This window comes from Pongo abelii, chromosome 15 (genome assembly GCF_028885655.2).
Source record: "Pongo abelii isolate AG06213 chromosome 15, NHGRI_mPonAbe1-v2.0_pri, whole genome shotgun sequence".
NCBI lineage: Eukaryota > Metazoa > Chordata > Mammalia > Primates > Hominidae > Pongo > Pongo abelii.
Window position 1 is genome coordinate 63,612,974 of NC_072000.2, and position 23,403 is coordinate 63,636,376.

Below are 23,403 nucleotides of genomic sequence, written 5' to 3' on the forward strand. Positions count from 1 at the left end.
TCAGAGCAAAAAGAATTGCCATTAAATTGACATAGCAGTTTACTAAAAAGATGAAGAAATTCAAAGCAAAACAAGTCATACTATGACTACACAAAATTGTTTGTGCTATTAGTGTTGCAGACTACACACATTGCATGAAAAAGTAAGACAAAACATTAACTACCTCAATTCTGTCTCTGCAAGTTGCTTCAGAGTAAGAAGTTACATCTGCACTTCCAATAGAACAGCCAACAAAACACACCTGGCAGCTTGCCTCCTTCAGGTAAAGGATAGAAATGAGGAAGGCTTGGGGCAAGTGGAAAATGAGGCCCAGGCAGAAATAATAATAGAATTACCTAAATTACCGGATGTGCTACTGATAGATTTCAAACTTCTGCTTTCTCAAATTTTTCTCCACCACAACATTAAAAAGCTACATATTTGAAGAATGGTAAAAATGTGCAATTAGGGCCAAGCGCGGTGGCTCACGCCTATAATCCCAGTACGTTGGGAGGCCGAGGCGGGCAGATCACCTGAGGTCAGGAGTTCAAGACCAGCCTGCCCAACATGGAGAAACCCCATCTCTACTAAAAATACAAACAAATTAGCTAGGTGTGGTGGCACAGGCCTGTAATCCCAGCTACTTGGGAGGCTGAAGCAGGAGAATCACTTGAACCTGGGAGGCGGGGGTTGCGGTGAGCTGAGATCATGCCATTGCACTCTATCCTGGGCAAAAAGAGTGAAACTCTGTCTCAAAAAAAAAAAAAAAAAAAAAGTGCAATTAGAGTCTTTAAGTGCAAATTCAGTAATAACATTGGCCAGACATGGTGGCTCATAGCCGTAATCCCAGCACTTTGGGAGGCCGAGGTGGGCAGATCACTTGAGGCCAAGAGTTTGAGACCAGCTTGGCCAACATAGTGAAACCCCATCTCTACTAAAAATACAAAAACTAGCAGGGCAAGATGGTGCATGCCTCTAATCCCAGCTACTCAGGAGAATTGCTTGAACCTGGGAAGCGGAGGTTGTGGTGAGCCGAGATCACTCCACTGCACTTCAGCCTGGGCAACGGAGTGAGACTCCGTCTCAAAAAAAAAACAACAAAAAATTAACTAGGAGTGGTAGTGCATGCCTGTAGTCCTAGCTAATCTGGTGGCTGAGGCATGAGAATCGCTTGAACCTGGGAGGCAGAGGTTGCAGTATGCCGAGATGGCACCACTGCACTACATCTTGGGCGACAGAGCAAGACTCTGTCTCAAAATAATAATACTAACAATAACAACAACGATAATAAAATACAGCTAAGTATAAGAGCTTTTTAGCTGCACTGATCTTAATACAGTATTTTACATGTATCATCTCATTTACATTCACAGCTACTTTGTAACGTAGGTACTGTTATCCTTCCCCACTTTATAGGGATGGGAGCAAAGAGAAGTTATTAAATAACTTAGCCTTGGTCACAGAGCTAATAAGGTCAGCAACCAAAGCAGGCCATCTGCAGAGCCGGTAGCCTTCACGCCACCTTCCTCTCTTACCATACCTGTCACCTCCCCTACTGGTTCACAAAGAGGCCTGAATGAGCAAAAGGCATTGCACAAATATTAGCAATTTTACTCTTTGGTGACTGCACTTGATTGAAATGGAAAACTTTGATTCTGTTCAATGCCAAAAAAAAAAAAAAATCAAATTAACCAACACATCTAGATCCGAGATAATTTACACATAATTTAGGAAAATCATTCCCTTGGGTTCTAGTAACAACAAGTACTCTGCACTGTTCATTAAGATAACATATACTGCTCATAACACAAAACACAAATAAACTTTTTTTTTTTTTTTTTTTTTTTTACCATCTCTGACTTTCTCTTTCCAGGTTAGCACTCAGGATTTTGATTTGTTGCTGATACACTGTTTTTGTTGCTCTAAAAAGAAAAACATATGGATTTTGCATTTATGGGAGCTGTTAGAATACACAATAGACTCTATATGCATAATTTGTATGCTCAGTAAGGCTATAGTCTATTTGGAAGACAAAATAAGCCTTGTGAAACAACTAAACATTTCAGTGGCAGACTGATAGACAATTGCAATTCTATGTTAGTGCAAACTGATTCTGCAACGGTTGTGGTGAATAGCCAAGGATAGAGAAGAGATTTCTGGGGAGGCAACTGATGAAGGGTTAGTAGAGGTTAATGTTTCTCAGAGGGAGGAATGTGGATTGTCAGAATGGAGGTGCAATCTTACCAAGGAAAGGGTGTCATCATTTGCAAATACAGAGAGGGAAGGAACAGCAAGTCAGGCCTCTGTTATGACATAAGTTAGGCTTGCTGTATACAGAGGACATGAAGGAAAGAATAACCCTATGACACAAGAGGAAGTAAGGTCGACACATTGTTGAGGAACTCCAGACCCTAGATTGAGCACTGATTTGATATAATATACAATTCAGAAAGCCAATATAGTTTCTTGAACTGGGGAAAAGTACTAACTAAGGATAGAAGATTTTCTTGTGGTAGGATGGATGGAAATGTGAAGATTCCAACATAGGTAACAGAAGCCTTTATTTTTATACCCCGCCCCGCCTTTTCCCTATTAAGTGCTTCTTGGACAGAAATGAATTGAAAGCCACATAAGTAAAATGCTGCTTTATATCTTTTGAAAGAAATATTCATAAATGAAACTTAGAATAGGAAACACTCTTAAATAAACTAGAAACATACCTGTTCTCGTGTTTCTTTCTCTGTTTGAAACTGTAGTATGGGCTCTCAATTTCCTACCAAAATAAATCTAATATCCTCCTCTGGATCTCTAAGGCTCCTCACAATTCACCCCAACCTTACTGATTTTGTTTATTTACATATTTAATGTAATCCATAAAGAACTTGAACCAGTTTAAAATAAAGCAACAATAATATTAAAAAATCCTAAATGGATAATAACATTGGGCCACAAATTTGGCTTTGAGATTCCTGGTGACCAGAGCAATTATGCACAGCAACTGACTATAAAATTTGCATTATTCATGAGGAACATAAAACCTGATTCAGTCCAAATCGATCTTCCTCCTCTTTTATTAGTAGTTCATAGTTTTCCTTATGAAGCTGACATAATTGGAAACAGATGTTTGAATATATTATTTAACAATATGGGGACAACCATTCAAGGAACCTATGCTTCCTGTCACATTCCAGATATCTGTTGGTATGTGCTTGAATTTTCATCACCACCTACCTTAGTTCTATAAGCTGGCTTCTTGATTGTCCTGTATTTAAATCATGTGTCTCCCTTTGTGTGGTGATATCATTCCCCCATATGATGAGCACAGAAAAATCTGACTTGCTTTTAAAGGTCTAGTTCAAATTTTAAATCCTATACAACGAAGGACTCCTTGATTTCACTTTCATGCTTGACTGTTTTATATAATTCACTGTCATACATGGTTTATTTTTCACCATCATATGTGGTTCATTAATTATTTCATATGTGTTAGTCTTGCTTCTCTGCCCAACTGAACTATAAGCTGCCTTATGCTCAGTCTTAATGTGTACAATGGTAGAATATTTACATAGGTCATTTTGACAATCATTATAAAAGTGAAAAATATACATCCTCCTTTGATCCAGCACTTCAACTTTTAGGACTTTATTACAAAAAAAGTCATATGGGTAGAGAGAGAGATGTTAACTTCAAATATTTGTAATATAGGCAACAGACAAAAGTAAATCTCCATCAATAGAGTGCTGGTTAAATACAATATAGTATAATGTGTATTATACTATAATCTGCATAGAATACTATGCGGTTGGAGAAAAGATTGAGAAAAGATGTATATATATATATATTCTCTTTGTTTTGAAATAGTTTCAAACTCAACAGGTAAGCATAAAAAAATAGTACAAAGAATTCCCATATATCCTTCACCAACTTCTCCAAATGTTACCATTTTACCTTATTTGTTTTATCATCCTCCTAGGTATAATTTTAAGTGGAACAAATTCAGTTATAGTAGAGTATAATCCAATTTTTGGATACATACATATAAATATATATTTGAAAGCATATATAGTAAACTGTTAACAGTGATTATGCCTGTGGAGAGATGGAGATTTTAGGGTAACTTTTATTCTCTAAGTTATGCATTTTATACTTGAATTTTAAAATCATGTACAGGTATTATTTTTTAATCAGAAAAAAATTAGAATTAAAATGACTCAGAATGCAGAAATGAACATCAATGGGACTCAGTGTTGTGATAATGTTCAGGCACATTCTTGTCACTGCACCCCAACTGGTCCATTCCTGGGGCCCAGGAGCTCCCATAGAATTCAGAACCTGTTTATCCTTTCAATGAAAAAGTCCATGAGAGTGACTTCCAGACTGTGAAACAGAGAGAGCTAGTTATAAACTTCCTTTTCTGTAGTATGTTAGAAATCAACATAGATTTATTGCTATCATTTATTAAAAAATAAATGCAGAGAAAGTAAAGATAAAAAATTTCAAAGGCAACAAAACATACTGTTGAAGTTCCTGGAGTGTGATGAGTCCTTCTTCCATATTTTTGATGTCTACTCTCTTTTGTGACAGAAAGTATTCTTTCTGAGAAATAAATGTCAGCTGTTTCTGATTTCTATCATGAAAAACAGAGTTATCATTTGTTGAAGCCTGACGTAATCAAATATGCAAACACAAATAAGAATTTCAAAAATAGTTTTGAAAGTTCAGATCATGAGCTATTCGCTACATAAATTATTAAAAAATAGAAACAAAGTCTTTTTGCTAGTGGTAGCTAGATCTAAATTTATGCATAGGATTTTCTTTTTTTCAAATTTTTTCCCAGCTAATTTTTGTACTTTTGTAGAGACGGGGTTTCCCTGTGTTGCCCAGGCTGGTCTCAAACGCCTGGTCTTATGCGATTGGCCCATGTTGGCCTCCCAAACTGCTGGATTACAGGCGTGAGCCACTGCGCCCAGCGTACACATAGGATTTTCATAAAATTTATGAAAATTCCCAAGCCACTGAAAGAACATTCACCACAATAGTAACCACAAAACAACAAGAACAGTTGTGTAGTGCTCCATCTCTCTGAGTGGGTGTGTCTCTCCTAACGTGCTTATCAATTCTGTCATGTTCTTCCGTGGAAGGTGAAGGAGTCAGTCAGACAAATTTTGCATATTGGCTCTACCTCTTAATAAGAGTGTGATCTTAAGCTAACAATTAGCTTCACCTGTGAATAAGCTTCAGTTTCACCAGCTATAAAATGAGAATTACAATGCCTAGCTCAATGGATGAATGAATTTAATAAGATGTAAAGTGCTCCTCTCAGTGTGTGGATTGATAAGGGGTTTTTTTGTTTGTTTTGTTTTGTTTTGAGACGGAGTCTGGCTCTTGTCGCCCAGGCCAGAGTGCAATGGTATGATCTCAGCTTACTGTAACCTCCGCCTCCTGGGTTCAAGCGATTCTCTTGCCTCAGCTTTCAGAGTAGCTGGGATTACAAGCACCCACCACCATGCCTAGCTAATTTTTTGTATTTTTAGTAGAGATGGGGTTTCAAGTAGTTATTTTTTTGTCTCAAATTGCAGGAGAAAATAATGAGGCTCAGAGAAGTTTATAGTCTTGTTCAAATGCCCAGATATTGATAGGAAGCTGCCTGTAACAGAACGTATTTTATCTAAGTGACTCATCTTCCAAACTGCTGTGGACAGAATTGTGCCTCCCCCATCTCCAGAATTTATCTGTTGAAACGTTAACCCCCAACATGATGAAGAAATAGAGAGATTTGGGTAATTTTTACTCTCTAAGCTATACATTTCTATATTTGAATTTAAAAATCAAGTACAGGCATTGCTTTCTTCATGAGAAAAAATTAAAATTTAAAGTGCTTTAGAATGGCAGAAAGGAACATTGTGGGGCGTTAGTGTCATGATAATGTTCGAGCATATTATAAAGATGGGGCCTTTGGGTAAGTGATTAGGTTTGGATGAGGACGTGAGGGTGGGACCTTGTAAAAGAAAGACACCAGACAGACAGCAGATTCTCTCTCTCCACCCCGTGAAGACACAGAGAGAAAGCGGCTGGGTGGCTGTAAGCTAGAAAAGGGCCCTCACTCAGACTTCCAGCCTCCAGAACCGTGAGAAAATCAATTTCTGTTGTTTAAGCCAGCCAGTCTATGGTATTTTGTTATGGCAGCCTGAGCTGCTGAGACAGAAACCAGTAATGATAGCAAACGTTTTCATTTTTGTCAATAGATTTTAAAATTAGGATAAGTTTAAGTGGAGAGCCACCAATTTGACAGCAAGAAAAGCACCCCATAATGATGGCATGTTGAATCACACGTGTGGGTAAAGACATACTCATCATGAATCTTTCGTTTTTGCAAAAAAGTTTTTTCTTCCTCACTTAAAACAATCTTATATTGTCTGGTAAGAGTTTTCATTTTCTCTCGTAGGTCTTTGTATTCCATACGAGCAGCATGCAGTGTTTCAACCAGCTAGAGAAAAACAAAGGAGGTGAATGAGAGGACTGGCTTCACTGCTCCTCTGAGGCCATCTGCATCAGGTGGCAACTCGGAGAGCACCTGGGATATTGCTTAGCCCACCGTGAATATGCCATAAATGCCGAGTGATTTAATTCTACAGCAAACATACAACTGTATATTTTGGGACCTCTACTATAAATTTTTTTAAGTATAGAAAAATAGTAAACCCTGCTGCAAAACCATAGAGTAATAATCCATATTGAAATGCAAAATGGGATGAATAAACTGTGACTGCTGAGCAACGTTAGTATGTACTTTTTCCAGAATATAAACTATAGAAAATGTAACATCCTCAGAAGCTCTTCCTCAAAACATCTTTGAGTTAATATTATGCTTGCTTCTTGTGAAATATTTCTATTTGAGGACAAAAAATAGTACCCACCAGTGTTCTACATGAGATTAGAATTTTTTGCTTATTAGATTGCTTCAAACGAGGTAAGAAAGTCAAGTTTAGCAGAAACAATGGGCTGAATAGTTCAAAACAACCTTCTATCTGAGGACAACTAAAATAGCTACATGAAAAAATATTTGTAGAAGTGTTGAAGAACTCACAAGATAATAAAGAATTATTCAAAAAACAAAAATAGAATTACTATTCAACCCAGCAATCCCATTACTGAGTATATACCCAAAGGAAAATAAATTATTCTACCAAAAGGATACCTGTGCTCATGTTTATTGCTGCACTATTCAGAATAGCAAAGACATGGAATCAACCCAGGTGCCCATGAACATGAAAATGTGGTAATTATACACCATGGAACATTATGCAGCCATAAAAAAGAATGAAATCATATACTTTCTAGCAACATGGGTGCACCTAGAGGCCATTATCCTAAGTGGATTAATGCAGAAGCAGAAAATGAAATACTGCATATTCTCGTTTATAAGTAGGAGCTAAACATTAGGTATACATGGACACAAAGATGGGAACAATAGACACTGGGGACTCCAAAAAGGTGGAGGGAAGAAGTGGGGAAGGGTTGAAAAACTACCTATTGGGTATTATATTCACTACTTGGGTGACGGGATCATTAGCAGCCCAAATCTCAGCATTATGCAATATACCCTTGTAACAAACCTGCACATGTGCTTGAATCTAAAAAAATAAAAATAAAAAATAAAGGATAATAGGGGATTGCTAGGCCTAATTCTAGGAGAACGCAAGAATCCAGAGTGGTAAGGCTAGCACTTAAAATTCCTCTGCCCTGAAGACACTTACTAACATAGAAGAAACCACTTGAAAACCAAGTTTTGAGTTTTTTTGCATGGCAAGTGGAACAAAAGCCAACATGTAATGCTCATCCAGGTGTTGAGCCTGCATAAACCTGCCACTGTTTTAGTCTGGGATTCCGAAGAGCTTCACCCTTTGGGAGGCTGAGGAGGGAGGATTGCTTGAGATTGGGAGGTCCGAGGCTGCAGTGAGCCATGATCATGCCACTGCACTCCAGCCTGGGTGACAGAGTGAGATCCTGTCTCAAAAATAAATAAATAAATAAATAAATAAATAAATAAATAAATATGCACAATTAAAAGATGAACAAATATCTAGAGTTTCTAAACATTTGAGTAAAATCAATACTGTAAAACAAAGCAATCAAAATCTACTATAGGCCAGGCGTGGTGTCTCGTGCCTGTAACCCTAGCACTTTGAGAGGCGGAGGTGGGAGGATGACTTGAGCCCAGGAGTTAGAGACCAGCCTGGGCAACACAGGGAGAATAGGACAAAAGAAACAGGTGAGGACATAATGGCTGAAAATTTTGCAGAACTTATGAAATATAGAAATTCTCAGATTTAAGAAACCAGATAAATCCCAAGGAGGAAAAATGAAAAGAAAATTTGGACACATCATAGTGAAACTGAACGGGTAAGGCAAAGGGAACAAAGAAGATCTAAAAACAAAAGACATATGCCATGTTAATGGATTGGAAGCCTCAATATTGTGAAAACGTGAAACCCTCTTCAAACTGATTTACAGATTTAATACAATCCCAATCAAAATCCAAACAGGTTTTTTGGAAGAACGTGACAAAATTGAAAAGGTCAAGAATAGCTGGAACAATTTTGAAAAACAAAGGTGAAGGATTTATACCACTGGCCATAAAAACTCATTTTAAAGGTACTAATTAAGACAATATTGTTTTAGTGTGAGGAGAGATGAATAGTTCAAATGAATAGAGTCAACAATCCACATATACATTTATGATCTATACTTGATTTATGACAATAGTATGACCATGATGTAGTGAAGGAAAGGATTGTATTTTCAGTAAATGATGCTGGTTAATTGGACAACCTTATGGAAAAATATGAATCTTGACCACTATCTCAAAGCACATACACATAAATTCCAGATGGTTCGTAGTCTTAAATGTGAAAGGTCAAAAAACAAAGCTTCTCAATGGTAACAGAAGAGAATAGTCTCATGACATAGAACATAGAGAACATTAACTAAAAAGAAAAAGCTTGATAAACTGGACTTCATTAAAATTAATAAATTATATTCATCAAAAATATGTACATAAATATTGTATATTTATGGTTTATGTATTGTTCCTTAATGTGTAATATTTTATAATAACAAAGCTAAATCCAACAATGCCACTGCTGGGTATATATCCCAAGGAAATGAAATCAGTATGGCAAAGAGATATCTGTACTTCTATGTTCATTGCAGCACTATTCAGAGTAGCTAAGATGTAGAATCAACCTAGGTGTTCATCAGCTGATGAATGGATAAAGAAAATGTATACATGCACAATTGAATATATTCAGCCTTAAAAAAGAAGAAATTCTTGTTATTTGTGACAACATGAACCTGGAGGACATCATGTTAAGTGAAATAATTCAGGTACAGAAAACAATTCTGAAATTGTTGAAACCTGAAATAATTCAGGTACAGAAAAACAAATATTACATGATCCCAATTATATGCAAAATCTAAAAAAAAACTGAACTCAGAAGTGGAGAGTAGAATGGTGGTTGCCAGGGGCTGGTGAGGGAGGGGAGATGCTGGGAAAAAAAGGTAAAGTTCGAGTTGAATGTCAATCTTTGAATGTTCCTCCAATACTCATGAGAATTATGATTGGATGTCACTAAGAGCCCATAGTTTCTACCCTAGTGAAAATAATAAGTAGGCAAGAGCCTTGCACTCTTTGAAGTGATCACTCACTTATAACCATGGAATTTGGTTAAGGACTATGGATTAAAGGAAAACTCTTTGACCAAGTAAGCCATGCCAGTTTAGGGGTCCTAGCTTGTTCAGAAAATCATGTGGGCTAGAAAATGTGGAGTTATTGTCAGAAAGTTGTCTAATAGCTTCTGCAGTAGGAAATAAATGGGAGGAAAAATAATATTTTGCTCACAAAATGAAAGACAAATTTGAAACCAACCAACCAGCCAACAAACCAACCTTGTCTGGTTTCTGTCTGTTGTTAGGTATCCTTGCAACTAAAAGAATCACAGTAGCCTAGAGGGGAAGCCATCCCTAATGCTGATAGCTCACAAAAGCAAAAATGGAAAGCATTTAATTGGTACAAATCGTTCTTCTAGGAGAGAGCTGCCTTTGATATCCCTGATGAGCCTCAGGGCATGGGTGCAGAGGCAGATATTATGCTTTGTAAAAGAGGGAGAAGAATTTGGATGTGGGGTGGTATCCTACGGCAAGAAGATAGATGAGGAACTGTGAGAGAAAGAAAAGGTGGTGAACAAGATGGCTTTGTGCTCTGCAACAGGATTTCTCCCCATGACCACTAAAATTTCCAACAGAGTTTGCAATAGATCATGAAATGCTTAGTGTAATTAAATTTGTTTTAGAAACTAGTGAAAAATGTTAATTTTATATCCTGGTTGACTTGGGCAAAACAAAGATAGAGGATGTAGACAGAGAGTACCTGACCCAACTCCTGAACGATTAAAATTAAGTATGTGTGGCCAGGGGTGGTGCCTCATGCCTGTAATCCCCAGCATTCTGGGAGACCAAGGCAGGAGGATTGCTTGAACTGAGGAGTTCACAACCAGCCTAGGCAACATAAAGCGACCTTGTCTCTGCAAATAATTTAAAAATTAGCTGGGCATGGTGGTGAGTGCCTGTAGTCTCAGCTATTCAGCAGGCTGCAGCAGGAGGATCACCTAGGCCTGGGAGGTTGAGGCTATAGTGAGTTGTGACTATGCCACTGCACTCTAGCCTGGTGGGTGGATCATTTCAGGTCAGGAGTTGGAGACCACCCTGACCAACATAATGAAACCCCGTCTCTATTAAAAATACAAAAATTAGCCAGGTGTCATGGCACAAGCCTGTAATCCCAGCCACGTGGGAGGCTGAGGCAGGAGAATCGCTTGAACCCAGGAGGCAGAAGTTGCAGTGAGCTGAGATCATGCCACTGCACTCCAGCCTGGGTGATAGAGTGAGACTATGTCTCAAAAAAAAAAGAAAGAAAGAAAGAAAGAAAATAAAAGAAAGGAAATTAAGTTTGGATATATGAGGTGTTGGGAAGAGATACTAAGGATATTTCTCCTTCAATACAAGGGACAAGAAGAATTTCAGTTATGTCTAGTGTGTATGTGTATTTGTGTATATAAGTAATTAAAAGGGATCATATCATACATGCTGTTGTTTCTCTTTTTTAGAGGGACTCTTACTCTGCTACCCAGGCTGGAGCGCAGTGGTGCAATCTCAGCTCACTGCAACCTCTGCCTCCCAGGTTCAAGCAATTCTCCTGTCTCAGCCTCCTGAGCAGCTGGGACTACAGGTGCACACCACCACACCCAGCTAATTTTTTATTTTTGTAGAAATGGGGTTTCACCATATTAGTCAGGCTGGTCTTGAACTCCTGACCCCAGGTGATCCACTAACCTAGGCCTCCCAAAGTGCTGGAATTACAGGCGTAAGCCACCATGCCCAGCCTACTGTTTTATAATATAGTATTTGTCACTCAATAACATATTATGAGCAATACTGATACTTATTTAACCAAGGCCTTTTGGTTGAATTTTAATTGTATTACTCACCCTCACCCCCAATTTTTCACTATCCTAATGAATGCTTCACTGAATATTTTGAGGCTAAATCTTGGTTTACTCACATGATTATCTACTTACGATATGATTTTTTTTTAACCTAAGTTTGAAAAATGTCTAGTGAATTCTCCTGGGGGCTAAATCTGACTCAAATACTTCTAAATAAGTATTTAGAATATTATACTATAATATGTGTATTAGTCAGGGTTCTCTAGAGGGACAGAACTAACAGGATAGATGTATATATAAAGGGGAGTTTATTAAGGAGTATTAACTCACACAATCACAAGGTCCCACAATAGACCATCTGCAAGCTGAGGAGCCAGGAAGCCAGTCCAAGTACCAAAGCTGAAGAACCTGGAATCTGGTGTTTGAGAGCAGGAAGCATCCAGCATGGGAGAAAGATGTAGTCTGGGAGGCTAAGCTGGTCTAGTCTTTTCACGTTTTTCTGCCTGCTTTATATCCTGGCTGCACTGGCAGCTGATTAGATGGTGCCCACCCAGATTAAGGGTGGGTCTGCTTTTCCCAGCCCACTGACTCAAATGTTAATCTCCTTTGGCAACACCCTCACAGACACACCCAAGATCAATACTTTGCATCCTTTGATCTAGTCAAGTTGACACTCAGTATTAACCATCACAATATGATATATAATATTTAGAATACTCTTAAGTGTAGAGCAGGTTGCTGCACTTCACAGGTGCAGCACACAACAGCAAGAATATTCTAACTTTCTAAAAAATTCACATCAAAAATATCCATTAATCCATTAATCATGGATAGTCCTAATGTACCCATACTCACATGAAAAGTTACCAAAAAACGGTTCCTCTGTACATGGACAACCTTTGCTCTTTAATATAATTAAAGTACTTTGGGAGGAGATAAAATTTTTTAAATTACTACAAACAACCATATTATTGGTAAATGAAAAATATCCTTTTGAAAAATTCTATATTTCTCACATATTTTAAATATTAACTGAAAATGAAATGCAATTATAATGTAAAAGTCATGACTTCTGCCTTCTTACCTGTTTTATCTTGTTCAGGAATTCATTTTTTTCATCATTAGATATATCATCTAGTTTTTCTTTGTTATCTGTGAAAAAACACCTATGAACAAAGGAAGCCAAACATTCATATAAGAACATACTTTCGAATTCTAAGCCAAGATGGCCAAATAGGAGCAGCTCCAGTATACAGCTCTCAGCGTGAGTGACACAGAAGATAGGTGGTTTCTGCCTTTCCAACTGAAGTACCGGGTTCATCTCACTGGGGCGTGTCAGACAGTGGGTGCAGGACAGTGGGTGCAGCCCACTGAGCAAGAGCCGAAGCAGGGCGGGGCATCGCCTCACCTGGGAAGCACAAGGGGTAAGGGAATTCCCTTTCCTAGCCAAGGGAAGCCGTGACAGACAGCACCTGGAAAATCGGGTCACTCCCACCCTAATACTGCACTTTTCCAAGGGTCTTAGCAAACGGCACACCAGCAGATCATATCCCTCGCCTGGCTTGGAGGGTCCCACGCCCATGGAGCCATGCTCATTGCTAGCACAGCAGGCTGAGATCAAACTGCAAGGTGGCAGCGAGCCTGGGGGAGGGGCGCCCGCCATTGCTGAGGGTTGAGTAGGTAAACAAAGTGGCCTGGAAGATGGAACTGGGTGGAGCCCACCGCAGCTCAAGGAGCCCTGCCTGCCTCTGTAGACTCCACCTCTGGGGGCAGGGCATAGCTGAACAAAAGGCAGCAGAAACCTCTGCAGATTTAAATGTCCCTGGCTGACAGCTTTGAAGCGAGTAGTGGTTCTCCCAGCATGGAGTTTGACATCTGAGAACAGACAGACTGCCTCTTCAAGTAGGTCCCTGACCCCCCCGAGTAGCCTATCTGGGAGGCACCTCCCAGTAGGGGCAGACTGACACCTCACACGGCCGGGTACCCCTCTGAGACGAAGCTTGCAGAGGAATAATCAGGCAGCAAAATTTGCTGTTCAGCAATATTCACCGTTCTGCAGCCTGTGCTGCTGATACCCAGGCAAACAGGGTCTGGAGTGGACCTCCAGCAAACTCCAACAGACCTGCAGCTGAGGGTCCTGACTGTTAGAAGGAAAACTAAAAAACCGAAAGGACATCCACACCAAAACCCCATCTGTACATCACCATCATCAAAGACCAAAGGTAGATAAAACCACAAAGATGGAGAGAAAACAGAGCAGAAAAGCTGAAAATTCTAAAAATCAGAGAGCCTCCCCCTCTCCAAAAGAATGCAGCTCCTTGCCAGCAACGGAACAAAGCTGGATGGAGAATGACTTTGACGAGTTGAGAGAAGAAGGCCACAGACGATCAAACTTCTCTGAGCTAAAGGAGGAAATTCAAACTCATCACAAAGAAGCTAAAAACCTTGAAAAAAGATTAGACGAGTGGCTAACTAGAATAACCAGTGTACAGAAGTCCTTAAATGACCTGATGGAGCTGAAAACCATGGCACATGAACTATGTGATGAATGCACAAGCTTCAGTAGCTGATTCGATCAACTGGAAGAAAGGGTGTCAGTGACTGAAGATCAAATGAGTGAAATGAAGCGAGAAGAGAAGTTTAGAGAAAAAACAGTAAAAAGAAATGAACAAAGCCTCCAAGAAATGTGGGACTATGTGAAAAGACCAAATCTACGTCTGATTGGTGTACTTGAAAGTGACAGGGAGAATGGAACCAAGTTGGAAAACACTCTGCAGGGTATTATTCAGGAGAACTTCCCAACTTAGCAAGGCAGGCCAACATTCAAATTCAGGAAATACAGAGAATGCCACAAAGATACTTCTCCAGAAGAGCAACTCCAAGACACATAATTGTCAGATTCACCAAAGTTGAAATGAAGGAAAAAATGTTAAGGGCAGCCAGACAGAAAGGTCGGGTTACCCACAAAGGGAAGCCCATCACACTAACAGCTGATCTCTCAGCAGAAACTCTACAAGCCAGAAGAGAGTGGGGGCCAATATTCAACATTCTTAAAGAAAATGATTTTCAACCCAGAATTTCATAGCCAGCCAAACTAAGCTTCATAAGTGAAGGAGAAATAAAATCCTTTACAGACAAGCAAATGATGAGAGATTTTGTCACCACCAGGCCTGCCCTACAAGAGCTCCTGAAGGAAGCACTAAACATGGAAAGGAACAACCGGTACCAGCCACTGCAAAAACATGCCAAATTGTAAAGACCATCGAGGCTAGGAAGAAACTGCATCAACTAATGAGCAAAATAACCAGCTAACATCATAATGGCAGGATCAAATTCACATATAACAATATTAACCTTAAATGTAAATGGGCTAAATACTCCAATTAAAAGACAGAGACTGGCAAATTGGATAAAGAGTCAAGATCCATCAGTGTGCTATATTCAGGAGACCCATCTCATGTGCAGAGACACACATAGGCTCAAAATAAAGGGATGGAGGAAGATCTACCAAGCAAATGGAAAACAAAAAAAGGCAGGGATTGCAATCCTAGTCTCTGATAAAACAGACTTTAAACCAACAAAGATCAAAAGAGACAAAGAAGGCCATTACAGAATGGTAAAGGGATCAATTCAACAAGAAGAGCTAACTATCCTAAATATATATACACCCAACACAGGAGCACCCAGATTCATAAAGCAAGTCCTTACAGACCTATGAAGAGACTTAGACTCCCACACAATAATAATGGGATACTTTAACACCCCAATGTCAACATCAGACAGATCAATGAGACAGAAAGTTAACAAGGATATCCAGGAATTGAACTCAGCTCTGCACCAAGCAGACCTAATAGACATCTACAGAACTCTCCACCCCAAATCAACAGAATATACATTCTTCTCAGCACCACACCACACTTATTCCAAAATTGACCACATAGTTGAAACTAAAGCACTCCTCAGCAAATGTAAAAGAACAGAAATTATAACAAACTGTCTCTCAGACCACAGTGCAATCAAACTAGAATTCAGGATTAAGAAACTCACTCAAAACAGCTCAACTACATGCAAACTGAACAACCTGTTCCTGAATGACTACTGGGTACATAAAGAAATGAAGGCAGAAATAAAGATGTTCTTTGAAACCAATGGGAACAAAGACACAACATATCAGAATCTCTGGGACACATTTAAAGCAGTGTGTAGAGGGAAGTTTATAGCACTAAATGCCCACAAGGGAAAGCAGGAAAGATCTAAAATTGACACCCTAATATCACAATTAAAAGAACTAGAGAAGCAAGAGCAAACACATTCAAAAGCTAGCAGAAGGCAAGAAATAACTAAGATCAGAGCAGAACTGAAGGAGATAGAGACATAAAAAAACCTTCAAAAAATCAATGAATCCAGGAGCTGGTTTTTTGAAAAGATCAACAAAATTGATAGACTGCTAGCAAGACTAATAAAGAAGAAAAGAGAGAAGAATCAAATAGATGCAATAAAAAATGATAAAGGGGATATCACCACCGATCCCACAGAAATACAAACTACCATCAGAGAATATTATAAACACCTCTACACAAATAAACTAGAAAATCTAGAAGAAATGGATAAATTCCTCAACACATACACCCTCCCAAGACTAAACCAGGAAGAAGTTGAATCCCTGAATAGACCAATAACAGGCTCTGAAATCGAGGCAATAATTAATAGCTTACCAACCAAAAAAAGTCCAGGACCAGATGGATTCACAGCTGAATTCTACCAGAGGTACAAGGAGGAGCTGGTACCATTCCTTCTGAAACTATTCCAATCAATAGAAACAGGGAATCCTCCCTAACTCATTTTATGAGGCCAGCATCATCCTGATACCAAAGCCTGGCAGAGACACAACAAGAAAAGAGAATTTTAGACCAATATCCCTGATGAACATCGATGCAAAAATCCTCAATAAAATACTGGCAATCCGAATCCAGCAGCACATCAAAAAGCTTATCCACCATGATCAAGTGGGCTTCATCCCTGGGATGCAAGGCTGGTTCAACATATGCAAATCAATAAACGTAATCCAGCATATAAACAGAACCAAAGACAAAAGCCACATGATTATCTCAACAGATGCAGAAAAGGCCTTTGACAAAATTCAACAGCCCTCCAATGCTAAAAACTCTCAATAAATTTGGTACTGATGGGACGTATCTCAAAATAATAAGAGCTATTTTTGACAAACCCACAGCCAATATCATACTGAATGGGCAAAAACTGGAAGCATTCCCTTTGGAAACTGGCACAAGACGGGGATGCCCTCTCTCACCACTCCTATTCAACATAGTGTTGGAAGTTCTGGCCAGGGCAATCAGGCAGGAGAAAGAAACGGTATTCAATTAGGAAAAGAGGAAGTCAAACTGTCCCTGTTTGCAGATGACATGATTGTATATTTAGAAAACCCCAATGTCTCAGCCCAAAATCTCCTTAAGCTGATAAGCAACTTCAGCAAAGTCTCAGGATACAAAATCAATGTGCAAAAATCACAAGCATTCTTATACACCAATAACAGACAAACAGAGAGCCAAATCATGAGTGAACTCCCATTCACAATTGCTTCAAAGAGAATAAAATACCTAGGAATCCAACTTACAAGGGATGTGAAGGACCTCTTCAAAGAGAACTACAAACCACTCCTCAACGAAATAAAAGAGGATACAAACAAATGGAAGAACATTCCATGCTCATGGATAGGTAGAATCAATATCGTGAAGATGGCCATACTGCCCAAGGTAATTTATAGATTCAATGCCATCCCCATTAAGCTACCAATGACTTTCTTCACAGATTTGGAAAAAACTACTTTAAAGTTCATATGGAACCAAAAAAGAGCCCGCATTGCCAAGACAATCCTAAGCCAAAAGAACAAAGCTGGAGGCATCACGCTACCTGACTTCAAACTATACTACAAGGCTACAGTAACCAAAACAGCATGGTACTGCTACCAAAACAGAGATGTAGACCAATGGAACAGAACAGAGCCCTCAGAAATAATACCACACATCTACAACTATCTAATCTTTGACAAACCTGACAAAAAGAAGAAATGGGGAAAGGATTCCCTATTTAATAAATGGTGCTGGGAAAACTGGCTAGCCTTATATAGAAAGCTGAAACTGGATCCCTTCTTTACAACTTATACAAAAATTAATTCAAGATGGATTAAAGACTTAAATCTTAGACCTAAAACCATAAAAACCCTAGAAGAAAACCTAGGCAATACCATTCAGGACATAGGCATGGGCAAGGACTTCATGTCCAAAACACCAAAAGCAATGGCAACAAAAGCCAAAATTGACAAATGGGATCTAATTAAACTAAAGAGCTTCTGCACAGCAAAAGAAACTACCATCAGAGTGAACAGGCAACCTACAGAATGGGAGAAAATTTTTGCAATCTACTTCTCTGACAAAGGGCTAACTAATATCCAGAATCTACAAAGAACTCAAACAAATTTATAAGAAAAAAACAAACAGCACCATCAAAAAGTGGGCGAAGGATATGAATAGACACTTCCCAAAAGAAGACATTTATGCAGCCAACAGACACATGAAAAAATGCTCATCATCACTGGCCATCAGAGAAATGCAAATCAAAACCACAATGAGATACCATCTCACACAAGTTAGAATGGTGATCATTAAAAAGTCAGGAAACAACAGGTGCTAGAGAGGATGTGGAGAAATAGGAACGCCTTTACACTGTTGGTGGGACTGTAAACTAGTTCAACCATAGTGGAAGACAGTGTGGTGATTGCTCAGGGATCTAGAACTAGAAATACCATTTGACCCAGCCATCCCATTACTGGATATATACCCAAAGGATTATAAATCATACTGCTATAAAGACACATGCACATGTATGTTTATTGCGGCACTGTTCACAATAGCAAAGACTTGGAACCAACCCAGATGTCCATCAATGATAGACTGGATTAAGAAAATGTGGCACATATACAGCATGGAATACTATGCAGCCATAAAAAAGGATGAGTTCATGTCCTTTGTAGGGACATGGATGAAGCTGGAAACCATCATTCTCAGCAAACTATCGCAAGGACAAAAAACCAAACATCCCATGTTCTCACTCATAGGTGGGAATTGAACAATGAGAACACATGGACACAGGAAGGGGAACCTCACACACTGGGGCCTGTTGTGGGGTGGGGGGAGGGGGGAGGGATAGCATTAGGAGATATACCTAATGTAAATGACGAGTTAATGGGTGCAGCACACCAACATGGCACATGTATACATATGTAACAAACCTGCGTGTTGTGCGCATGTACTCTAGAACTTAAAGTATAAAAAACAAAAAGAAAAAGAAAAAAAAAAAAAGAACATACTTTCCAGAAAAGTCCTATTTACTTATGAAATCAAAAACTTCCAGTCCCCATCTCCCCATATAACATATTTATGTATATATTTATCAAAATAAGCAAAAATGTGTACTCCTTTGAACTGATGAATTAATATTTTATTTATTTATTCTTTCACTTAAGAAGCAATTATTGAACACATACGCTGCCAGATATGTTTCAGGTACTAGGGATACAGCATATGCAAGTTCCCTACCCTCATGAAAACCACATTCTATGGAGGGATCAGGAGATAAGCAAGTTATCAAAAAATAAGTAATATATCTCAGATACTACTAAGTGCTCCAAAGAACACAAAGTAGGATAAACCATAAAAGGATCCTGGGAGCAAGAATGCAGCTCTAGACAGGTGGTCAGGGAAGACCTTTTTGGAGTGACCTGTGAAAGACTTGAATGTTAAGACAGAGCCAGCCACATGAAGATCTGAAGGAGGAGCTTTTCGGGTGGAAGAAACATCAGGTGTCAAGACAGAGGCAGGAAAAAGCTTGGTGTGTTCGAGGAAGAAGGATGGTGAGGCTGGAGACATAGACTGGAACTAGATCATGTAGGGTGTTAAGGTCAGGCTAGAAGTTCAGATTTTATTCTGAAGGGAACAGGGGAAGATTATTTAAGCGGAAGAGCAACATGAACCTATGGACATCTTGTAGGGATGACTCTGGTTACTTTGTGGAGAAAGACAACTGTGGAGGAAGATCATGTAGAAGGCTCTGGTGGTGATCCAGAAAAGATCACGGCTGTTCAGGCTAAAGCTATAGTGGTGGCAGTGGTAAGAAATAGATATATTCAGCATATATTTTGAATATGAAGGCAATAGGACGTGACTTTGGATTTGGCTGGAGTAAGAGTTGAGTCAGGGTTGGGTAGTGAGGAAAGCAGAAATGGTAGATGGCCCCTGGGCTTTTGGCTAGACTAACTAGGTAAATGGCGGTGCCACATTAACTGATAACGGAAGACTGTGGGAAGAGCTGTTTCAGGAAGGTGAGAAATCAAGAGTCTGTTCAGGACATGTTATATATATATAGGACAGATATATAATAGACATCTTCCAAGTGGAGAGGTCAAGTAAGGTGTACAGTATCTGCATTTAGAGCTCAAGTCATTGAGGTAAAGAAAGTATTTAAAGCCACGAGACTGAATAAAATCACATAGGGAGGGTATGAGCAGAGAATAGTGAAAGACTGAGAACTTGAAATTTAGAGTCGTAAAAAAGAATTGGAACAAGTAAAGGATCCTAAAAAGCAGCAGCCAGTGTGATCAGTGAAATAAGAAAACATGATATTTAGGAAGCTAAGTGAAGGAAGTACAAGAAGGTGGAAGTGATAAACTGTTAAATTCTATTATATTGAGAACTTTCAGGAATTGAGTAGACCACTAAAGTTCAACAGGATGGAAGCCATTAGTAATCGTGGCAATTCTGAAACCGTGTTAGCCCAAAAAAGCAACCGTAGTCTTCATACCCTCATACACTTTAATGGCAAGGATATACTCTAGGCCACATATTGGATGTCATTTATATACAACATTTAACTTTCACGTTTCTCATGTGCTGAAAACCAGTTGAATGCCAAAGAAACACCATAGCGATTTAGAAAGGTAGGCATTGGATTCACCTTTATCTGTGTAATCACACTGGATATCAATGATAAGAAAGAACAAGGATCAAACTGCAGTGCCTCCTGTCGATCTATGGAGCATTTGAGTTACTCTTATTTGTCCAAACGCACATGGAATTTAAACTTATGGTTGAGTGATTTTGTTTTCCTCAGTATTTTGAATTCAAAATAGGTAACAGGGCTATTAACCAGCTTGCAAGTTAAAGATTTAATGAAGGAAAATGAAGGGTTAAGGATTGATAGGAAAATGTGTCATGCAAATTATTTTAGTTTCTTGTATAATTTCTTATAGAAATCTTATAAAACAGCACTGATTCTTCAAATCCACCAAGCGGGAACTAGGTTGCCTCTCTCTATCTTTGCAGACAGAGGAAACAGCTAAGGAAGAAAATAGAAAGAATACAAGGAACTTTCTTTTAATTTTCCAGGTAATAAAGAAGAAAGAGCAAATTTTTTGAATAAAAAGGAGGATAACTTATATCCTCAACCACCACATTAATATAAAGCACTTTTATTTAGTAAGATTCTACATGATTCCAAACTCTTAAAAAGCTGGGATTATAGATAATGATAAATCATTACAAATGGAAGATCAATGAATCCTCATACATGTTAGCTAACATGAAGACTGCTTATAAATAAAATTTCATCAATGTAGTGAGGTTTTTATTCATAACAGCTAGAAATAATTTGAGGTAATCCATATCTTCCACTATGACTTTTTTGTCTAGTTTTTCTTCAAAATATATGTAAACTAATACTATTGAATCACAAAAGAGTTTTTTTGAGTTTTAGTTGTGGTATTAATTGAGCTTTCTTATTTTTTAATCTGATACTGAAGATAAAGATTATTGCCTATTTTATGAACTGATGATGGTAGATCAGCATTGTACTCTGCAAATCCTGTTTTGAAAGACCTATTATAATTTTAATTACAATATATTCAAATATATATATAGAAATGAGCCATGTTATAACAAGATTCTACATGTGAGGTTACTTGTCTTTTGGGAATCTGCTCAGTCCACAATTTGTTTCTTAAACTGTCAGTGAACCACTGGAGTAGTCCCCGGAAGCCGTGTTATAAGACTCCATCTTCTTGTGCAGAGCTGATTGGATCAGGAACCAAAGCTGAGCCAAACACATTCTGATATGAAATCTGGGGATTTTCGGGGAAGAGAGTGTGTTGACCAATCTTTAAAGATTGTTGGACCTGTGCCAGGTCAATTTGGAGGATTTGGCATAGCCAGACATTGCCATGTGCTCACCAAGAAAAGAATACTGTGTGCAGATAAAGAGAGAAGTAAAACACTTTCACAAAATGAAGCACAGACTGAGGCTTTGGATGGATGGAAGACCTCCTTCAGTTTCTGATTCCAGTCCCACATGTAGCAGTTTTGGCTCTGAGGCTTCCCTGTATTTTCTCAAGAAGTCTGGCAAGTCTCCTTTGATTAAGAACAACTCTAACAGCATGGGTAGATGGGTTGAAGCCTATGATACATTCCACTAATGCCGTCCCCCATGGGCATTTTTGTTTATAGGGAGTTCGGAACTGATATGAGAATAATACATACATTCCAAAGAGTCCTTTCCTTTCCCCAAGCTGACAGCGTCTTTAATTTTTTCTCCTGATCATCAGCTAATTTCACAATGAAAAGGTGACTCTATAAAGCTTTCACACATATTTTAGTAAACTAAGAGAATATAATTTTCATGTCAAATTAAAGACATGTTTTTAAAAATGAAAACATAGCATATTAACTATATCATATCATATTAACATATCTTGAAACATTTCAGTAAAAATAAAGCATCATACTTACAGTTTTGCCTCCAGAATTGCAAGGGCTTTCTTTAGCTCACTGACCTGTTGTTCCCAATACCTTATTGATTCGTGTAGTCGTGCTATCTCTGAACTGTGATCACTAAGAACCTATTAAAAATTAAACAAAAATATGGCATCCAATCATCACCAAGTGATTCATAACAGCAGTTCAATTCCACTCAATATTCATGAATTACTCATTCAACTTTTACATTGGGGTGTACTTCAAGGAAAAAAAGCAATCATTGTAATTGTTTCTCTATAAAACAAACTTGGACACAAATAATTCTGAAATCATCAGAAAAAAACAAAATTTAGAGGGGAAGATGGCTAAATACAGCAGTGAGAATGTGAAAACTGTTTTTACAAACTTTTGAGACAAGAATTAACTTTGTCTAACACTTAAAAAAATTAAACATATCCATATTGTCACAACCATCTTCATTTATCATCCCAGGATACCAAAATGAGTATTATTTTAAAAAGTCAAAAAACAAATTGGGTCTTTTGTCTCCCTTGATAGCTATGTTTGTGCTGAAAAGAATTTTTATTTCTTAATATTTAATCTAAATTTAGGAAATGGAATAATTGGATACTGTGAAAAAAATGTTGTGATTTAAAGGAAGGAAAAATTGATGGAGAAAATTCATAATGAAACAGACATTTTTGCAATGCAATTTTGGGATCAAGAAAAGGAAAGTCTAATTTATTCAGCCTTGGGTTTGCATTTCAGCTTGTGAGGGACAATGGAGCTTAGACAAGGCTGATCAAACAAATTCCTCTTCTCTCCAACAGAGAATTACCATGGACATAATATTTAATGCCACCTAACCCTGGACAGCAATGTGGGATCAGAGATACACCTGTGGGGAGAATAGAGGCACTCTCAGCCACACCAGGTGAGAGAGGTGGGTAAAAGCTACTCAAAACCGTTTCTTTCTCTAGAGCACCCATAGCTAGTTCCAGAGCTAACTGGAGTCGTAGAACTACCATCAGAATGAGCTAAATGTTGAGAGGCCTCTGATCAATCATCAGAATTAGGGATACATGCTCAAGGCCTGA

The 23,403-nt window shown here is 38.5% G+C and overlaps 1 protein-coding gene across 1 annotated transcript in view; it reads right to left on the reverse strand.

Moving 5' to 3' along the window:
- The window catches only part of CCDC175 (coiled-coil domain containing 175), a 71,761-nt gene that overhangs the window by 33,696 nt on the left and 14,662 nt on the right, over positions 1-23,403 (reverse strand). Inside the window, exons 7-11 of the mRNA XM_002824805.4 lie at positions 22,340-22,449; positions 12,568-12,649; positions 6,330-6,466; positions 4,496-4,606; positions 1,830-1,901 (exon numbers count right to left, since the gene is read on the reverse strand). Of these exons, the coding sequence (XP_002824851.3) occupies positions 1,830-1,901; positions 4,496-4,606; positions 6,330-6,466; positions 12,568-12,649; positions 22,340-22,449 (512 nt within the window). The remainder of the gene's footprint in view (positions 1-1,829; positions 1,902-4,495; positions 4,607-6,329; positions 6,467-12,567; positions 12,650-22,339; positions 22,450-23,403) is intronic.